Source organism: Diplotaxodon limnothrissa, linkage group LG1, assembly GCF_057381915.1.
Source record: "Diplotaxodon limnothrissa isolate DT_005_m linkage group LG1, D_limnothrissa_male_GT1.1, whole genome shotgun sequence".
Lineage (NCBI taxonomy): Eukaryota > Metazoa > Chordata > Actinopteri > Cichliformes > Cichlidae > Diplotaxodon > Diplotaxodon limnothrissa.
The window spans coordinates 24963055-24971267 of record NC_140596.1 but is presented as its reverse complement, the minus strand read 5'-3'; the positions used below and the strand labels follow the sequence as shown (position 1 = coordinate 24971267).

The 8213-nt window shown below is 41.9% G+C and overlaps 1 protein-coding gene across 1 annotated transcript; it reads left to right on the top strand.

Annotated features, from left to right (window-relative positions):
- The first annotated feature begins 972 nt into the window (after window positions 1-972).
- Window positions 973-2777, top strand: LOC146639840 (SUN domain-containing protein 3-like). Its single transcript, XM_085355789.1, has 8 exons — window positions 973-1031; window positions 1155-1351; window positions 1456-1514; window positions 1622-1757; window positions 1847-1971; window positions 2085-2258; window positions 2358-2447; window positions 2636-2777. Exons 2-8 carry the CDS (start codon window positions 1333-1335, stop codon window positions 2744-2746), a joined length of 714 nt encoding a protein of 237 aa, XP_085211915.1. The 5' UTR covers window positions 973-1031; window positions 1155-1332; the 3' UTR covers window positions 2747-2777.
- The last annotated feature ends 5436 nt before the right edge of the window (window positions 2778-8213 follow it).

Here is an 8213-nt window from a genome sequence, read left to right as displayed (position 1 = left end):
AACAGATCTACGCTCACACCTTTGCGCGTGCGCACACGAAGTGCTGCTCTTATGGAACGCGCGTGCGTCATATTCGATTTGTGCATGTGTCTGTTTGTAACGTCGCTGAAAAAGCTGCGGTTTGAAATTTTTCTTCTGCACCTAAATTTTCTGGTTCAGATGAGTTCAGTGAGAAGCGCTAAACGTCCAAATTTACGGAAAAACACACTTAGCGATTCAGTTTCTTCAACTTTCGTTTTAAGTGAAGGTAAGTGCAATCTTTAGACTAAAAATCAGCAAGTACAAAAACAGAGTATGTTTTGGCTTCACATCTTACTTTTAATATATGTGTTTCAAATCTAAACATTTTAAAAATGATATCCAGTTGATTATGTCAGAAAAGCACTTTTTAGTAGCTACATTCTACTGTAAAGGTGATTTTACTGCTTACCTGTTAGACGCAGCTTGTCTGATAAAAATTGATTTCCTTTTGTATATTAACTATAAAAACAAAGAGTTTTTAATTCTTAAAACCTTTTGATAGGATTTTGGGCCAAATTCATTTAGTTGCTTTGAGCTTTTCTTTACCGCTGTGGTGATTTCCTCTTTTTCTGAATTTTAAAAACTACATTGTGAACAAACAAACTGACATTTGAAAGAGATTTTTTGCAAGAAAAACAAGAAAATGTTGTGATCTGTTGCTATGATATGAATCATAACAATATGATGCTGGAAAAATAAAATTCTGTATTAAGAGCGCATTTCATATATGGGTGTGATTCAAATATAATTCTGTTCATTAAAAACAAAACAAGCTGGCACCGTGAAGTTTATATCTAAGAGAATCTGCACTGATTTGCACAGAGTTGCTTCTGATGGAAACATGCTCAAATCATAGTTATGAAGTCTGATAAGCTTTGTGTTAGAGACTCACTTAACCCCATGTTTCCCTTTCATTTTACAGCCATGTTGAGAAGAAGCCAAAGACTTCAGTCTAACGGCTATTACGGCCAAGGAGAGCCGTTAATCTCCTACAAGGAGACTTTACACAGGTTAGTGCTGGTCTACATGTTCTTTGTTGTCATCCACTGACATAGATGCAGGTTTTGTAATCATAATCCATTTTATTCTTCCATGTACATTTTTTCTTACATGATTTTGTTTTTTCTGTGCAGAGTTTCCAAAAGGCGACGGCCCCGTCCAATCCCTGACAATATTGACCAAGACACAGTTGAATACAACACTGTTGACTGTGACACTGTGGACTACACCACTGATGATTTTATTGACTACAGTAGTGGCAGCAGCAGAGGTCTCTTTAGAGCCATCAAGGCATTGGGACTTTTGGTCCTCATGCTGGCCTTGTGTTTTGGTAAATGATCTCCTTCCACAAACAATTACAGTCTTTCTAGTACTATGTGCTTTTCTTCTGGATTAAGCTTCTCTTTTTATTCTGTGTTTCTCTTCATGCACCAGGATTGATTTTCAGTATTGGAGGGCTGAAAATGGACTTTTCCACCCCGTTCATGAGTGAGGTATAAAAAACATATGAAGCTCATAATATATTCCCTGAAAATTAATCAGATGACAGTTTATTATTATATATATATATTTTAACACGAATGGTTCTTCTCATTTGCAGTACTTAATGAATAGACATGAACAGGTGGAAAGGAAGGTACAAGAGCTGCAAAGGGAGTTAATGGACTTAAGAAAAAGAATTGACTTCCTTCTTCCAGTTGGGGACAGGATGCCCAACTTTGCTCTGGAGGAACTGGGTAAGACATGAAATCGGATCAGAATTCACGTAAGAATTTCTTTGTTGTTGTTTTGCGATTCCTTTCTCACTTTGTGTTTTTGTCTACAGGAGCAAAGATTGTTAAAGAACAGTCTTCAGCATCCTACCTTTCAGAACAGGGTGGATTGAAGCTGTGGGGGCTTACATTGATACCCGCAAAACCACCCTGTGTAAGCTCAAGAGTCGTTATTCAGGTATAATCTACTTTCACAAAAAAACAAGATACTATCTCACACATCTGCATGATTTAATAGTCAAACACTAGCGGTCCAAACTGAACTCTGTTTTTGTTTCCTTTTCTCTGTAGGGTCGAGCACCCATGCTCCCAGCAGTGTGTTGGAGTTTTGCGGGTTCCCAGGGACATTTAACAATTAAGCTGTCACACAGCATCGCCATCAGTCATGTGACACTGGGTCACATTTCTAAGATGGTGTCACCATCTGGAAAGGTCTCCAGTGCTCCCAGGATGTTTTCAGTGTTTGTAAGTCACAGATTTCCACTGCACCACTGTTCAACTGTTGCATTTTACATATGTGTATATAGAGAACAACTTTATCTGTATTTATTTCTGTCTTTTCAGGGAAAGAGAGCATTAGACGACAGTGGTGTCCACCTGGGAACATTCGTCTATGATGAAAATGGAGATCCACTCCAAACATTCAGGATACCCGTGAGTACACTGTGCCATTATACACATGCACATAGACTTTTCTATCCAGAGTACTTAGAGGTTAGCTCCCCTTGCTATCTGTATATCCTCCCTCATAATAATCACAGTATTCCTAAATTTACCATCCTTTCAAGAGTCAAGAAAACTATTATGCAACTAACCCATCTGGTTTTTGTTTTGTCTCTCAGGACGACAAAGTAGACGTCATTCGCTTCATTACGCTGCATGTGTTGAACAACTGGGGCAATCGTGAGTATTCCTGTCTGTACAAGTTCCGAGTTCATGGAAAGCTGGCATAACTAGCTTCCCACGAACTCCATCTATAAAAGAAAAGAGAGGAAAAATGTGAAAGTGAATCAGACTGCAACACATATTTAAATAATTGTACTTGGAAAAATTTTTCAATTTAACCCATTTTTTTCCTCCAGCGAATGTCCATCCTACCAGGTAAGACATGTCTGATTAAGATGTTTACAGTCTGATTCACCTCACCCCCAACCAGCCGTGGCAGAGGGCTTGCCCCTCCCTGAGCCTGGCTCTGCCAGAGGTTTCTTCCTGTTAAAAGGGAGTTTTTCCTCTCCACTGTTGCCAAGTGCTTGCTCAAAGGGGATCATCTGATTGTTGGGGTTTTTCTTCTCTTATATTGTAGGGTTTTTACTCTACATATACAGTGCTTAACAAATTTATTACATCACCTGTCATAGAAATAAGAACACCCCAAATTCTTACATTAGGTGATGTTCAACTAACTTTGTTAAGCACTGTGTTATTGTGAATTGGCCCTCAAATGGAACTCATTTGGACTGAATTAAATTTCTTGTAAAACATAAAAATTCTCTAAATTGTCTCCACTGGAAATTTAGAGATATTTTTAAAATAACAAGAATAAAAATTTCAGAAAATATTTTTCATGTCTTTTGGTATTCTTAATTGTAAGAGTATATTAAACAAGCGTGATAACACTATGGCCAGAGGATTTAAATTTTGAAAATGAACATTTAAACTCCCAAAAGTAAAGAAAGTAAAGTCCATGTTGCATGTGCTGTGATATGAAAAGCCTTCACTGTGATGCAGGCTTTGAGGTTTAGTGAGTGTAGATAACAGCAATGTTATGGTTGTCCATACTGCCTCCTGTTGCTGCTGTTACGGAGAGTTCCAGCAGGTGTCGCTGTGGTTCTCTCTGGGGGTTATGTGTACTTCCTGTTACGAGTGTACAACGTTCATGTTGGCTGCTAATAAACGCCTGGCATACAGTTACAGCGGACTGATTATTATAAGCAAACCTACAGTGAGGTAACTTCAGGTTTAACCACGTGTTTGTAGTTGGGACACCAGATAGACCAGTGGTCGGCAACCTGCGGCTCCGGAGCCTCATGCGGCTCTTTAGTCCTTTTAGTGCGGCTCCGTGTGGCTTGGGAAAATAAATTTGTTTTTGTTTTTTTAAGTAATTAGCTGAAGTGTATTTTATTCATGTTAGTTCTTTTTTAACTTGTAGTTCTAAATTGGAAGATTATTGTGATATTGAAATACAAACATAAAATTATATTCTTTTATTTTTTGATCACTCAAAATAAGCGTCACACTCGCGGAAGCCGGTGTACCCGCCTAAACGCCATGCATTTATCCAGACTTCCAACCCCAGGTAGGCCAATTATGGATCTTCGGATCCACATTATGTCAGCAGCTATTCTCCACCGTGAATTATGTTAAAAACAAACACCGCTGCGCCTCACAGACGACAGCTTACAGTCCTGCGTAAAGATGAAAGTGACTTCGTACAGCCCCGATTTGCAGACGCTGTGCACAGAGGTTCAGGAGCAGAAGTCCCATTGTAAACATACCACGGCAGACTCCACGATGTTTCCATGAACATGTTTTTCAGCATCTCGTTATTGACCACTTTTCACACACAGTTGCTGTACAGCCGGCTGTAGCTTTTCAGCTCACAGCCCGACGTACACCAACAACAACAAAACAGCATAAATGGCACAGACGTTAAGGCGGCGAGGCGTGATTGCGGGTGCCGCTCAGGTGCGTCCGCCTCTCCTGCAGCAGCGCTGCAGACCACGCCCCGCCACACACATTAACCAGGTGAAATACATATTTACGCAGAATTTTGCAAATATCTGTTTTTTAATTTTTAGCAGCATAGTGCTTTTTTTCCAATTATTTTTTAAAAGTCAGGTCAAGGCTCCAAAAGCCCAACGACGATATAAGGGTGGCGGCTCACAACAGTTTTTGTTTGCTACATGGATCATTTTAGTTCAACTGGGTTCTTTCCTTTTGTTATATTTCTTTAAGAGTTCAAAATGTGTTAATTACATAAATAAAATAAAAATTTTATTTAAATAAAATTACAATTTTATTCATGTCATGATGTCACACAGTGGAAATTTGTGTTTTTATGTTTTATCAATCTGTGTATTGGTACATAGTGTTGATTTTATTTGCATGATTTTATTGTGATATTTATATTGCATGTTTGTTTATTGATATTTATACTGCATGGTTTTATCCTCATATTTATATTATGTGTGTTAATGTTGTACCATGTTCCTTTAATCCACTGTGGACTAAACAGACAATTGTAGGCACCTGTGAGGTGGGGGCGTTCCCCAAGGTGGCCTATCAGCCGCCAGGTTGACCTGTTAAAGGGGATAGTAAGCGCAGAGACAGGAAAAAAGGTGCGACGCACGAAGGGTGAGCAGGAGAAATAGGAACGCGTGCAAGCCCGCACGTGTGTGGAACGAACTGCTGCCTGACTGTGGGGTGCCGCGAGTCGTTCGGCGATCCAGTCCCAACGGCAACAGTGGGTGGTAGTGATGGCCAAATGAAGCTTTCCGAAGCACTGAAGCTTGTATTGAAAAATGGTTCATTACTCGAAGCTTTTCAACACAGTCCTCTCCGGTGACATCTGGTGGCGAATATTTTGAAGAGCAGCTTGAATCTGCAAAATAAAACGGACTGCTCAATCATCACTGCTCACTCAAGAGTGGAGTTCTCTCTGATATTGGGCCACCGTTCCATTGCTTTGAACATGCAATTGGTTTCGTTTTCTCGATTGGGGGGCTGAAAAAAATGTAATGCGTATTTGCGTAATACATTTTGATCAATAAACTTTCCCTATTTAAACATGCACTATGGTGTGGCCTTTCTTTGCTCATAACTCCTTTATGTTGGTAAATACAATAAGTGAGCAATATATACAATATACATATGATAAGGCACAGCACATTATGGAGTATGCCCCTACTGTGGAGTCCTGCCTCCATCTACTTGTCATTTAATCACTGGACAGCTGGACAGGTTCATACAAAATATTAGATGAGGCCAATTGTCCTATACATATTTTTGACCTAGGGGTGGGATTGATTGTGAACTGGAAAGGGAAAATGCTTAGGGAGCTGAGTACGGCTGCATCGTCACTGATTTGTAGAATCATTTTGATGCGATACAGGATCCGATTCAATTTGATTGGAATCTTGAAAGTTTTGCCTCAGTCAGAAATATTACAATTCTGATCATTTAACAGTATATATCCATAATTTCGTATCTATTAAAAGAAAGCTGACACATGTGAGACTTAATTAGAGATGTAAACAGAGAGTTATGAAACCTGCAGCTGCAGAAGCCAGCGAAGAAAAAGGAGGCAAACACAGCGCGGACCCGACGACACATCAAAATCTGATTCTGACGCGTCGGGTCCGCGCTCTGTGTTCACGTTTGTATGCAGAATCCGTAAACCTGCTCCCAGGTACTGTTTTAGCTGCATGGTGTTTGACGACATGTTGTGAGGTTTAACCTGATATGCTGGCGTTTCAGGCATAATAACGTTAATTTACAAATCGACACAGGATTGTAATGAATCAATATCACTTTATTCAATTTAGCATGGATTGTAATCAGAAAAGCGATAATCAAAACCCACCTCTAATCAAGAACTTGCAAAGTAAAAACATGATCTATGTCAGGTAGCCCTTTTGTTATTTACAGTTAAAAAGAGGATTAGTGTTACTGTGCGCTGGCTGAGTCTGTTTCTTTTCTTAGAAATAGTTTCTCCTGCCCTGGAGAAAATCCACTTGCATGGAGCAGAAGAGGCTGTGGAGTGCAGGAACTACACTGCAAGCTGGTAGATATGCAGGTATTCCTGGGTCCTGCAGACTATCACCTAAAAACAATAAACAAAATGATTTTCTAAACTGTAGCAATGTAATTTACGTATAGTGTCAAATACATTTTTGTAGTCTTCATTAGCTTTAATTCACATGGAAGTGTTCCTAAAGTCATATGCTGTAATGGTATTTACATTATGAAAACATGATTTTGGACATTTCAGGTTTTTCACTTCGGCAGATAAAATGAATTGAGCAAAATCAACTCAAAATATTCCCACACGCCAGAACGTCCTCTCTTCCTCGCTGGCTCCATATCTGTCAGTGGAATGATCACCTCCTCGCTCTCTGTCACCATCAACACACTCCACGAATCCCGTGGATGATTCACTTCCTTATATCCGTTTGAATCAGGTACCGAAGCAGTTACGTGCGTAATGAAGCTTCGGACGTCACTGGTCACGTGACTTTTGCCAAACGAAGCAAGCCTCGACACAGTGCTTCTGAACCAGTGTGTTGTTTTTTTCGACACACGCTCCGGAGCGTCAGCTTCAAGCGGGCCATCACTAGTGGGTGGTGATGGCCGCAATGCACAACAGGGCAGGGATGCCCTTCTGCCTGCATCTGACGGTGAGACGAGGGAGGCCGTGTTCAGGTGTGGAGTAGGGCGGGACTGTGCGGCGACGCGCTGTCCGGATGAGACAGGTCTGCGATAGGAGCCTCCTCCCTGGTCTGCTGCTGGCGAGTTTTATCATACCGGAAGAGAAGTTCCTCTCCTGTCCCTTTCAGATAAGGACCATTCGCCCATGTGTGGCTGGACTGGGCAGCATCACCTCATCCCCCATCACACTGAACACTGGTGCTCCACAGGGGTGTGTACTGAGCCCTCTCCTAGTACAGGAGAGGGCTCTACACCTACGACTCTACACCTACGACTGCACAGCCACTAACAGCTCCAACATCATTGTGAAGTTTGCGGACGACACTACAGTGGTGGGTCTTATCACCAACGGTGATGAGACGGCTTACAGGGAGGAGGTCAGCGCCCTGACCCACTGGTGTCAAGACAACCATCTCACCCTCAACGTCGCAAAGACAAAGGAGTTGATAGTGGACTTCCGGAGGTGCAGAGAAGTACACACCCCCATCACCATCAACGGCGCTGCTGTGGAGAGAGTGAGCAGCTTCCGGTTCCTTGGCGTACACCTGGCTGAGGATCTTACGTGGTCAGTACACACAAACAAAACAGTGAAGAAGGCGCAGCAGCGCCTCTTCTTTCTCAGGAGACTGAAAAGATTCGGCATGAGCCCCCGCATCCTCAGGACCTTCTATCACTGTGCCATTGAGAGCATCCTCACTGGATGCATCACCACCTGGTATGGCAACAGCACCGCCTACAACTGCAAAGCTCTCCAGCGAGTAGTGCGGTGCTCTGAACGGATAATTGGAGGTGAGCTTCCCTCCCTCCAAGACATCTACAGGAAGCGGTGCCTGAGGAAAGCGGGGAGGATCATCAAGGACTCCAGTCACCCCAGCCATAAACTGTTCAGACTGCTTCCATCAGGAAGGAGGTTCTGCAGCATCCGGTCCCGTACCAGCAGACTGAGAGACAGCCTTTTCCATCAGGCCATCAGACTGCTGAACACTTCATAGA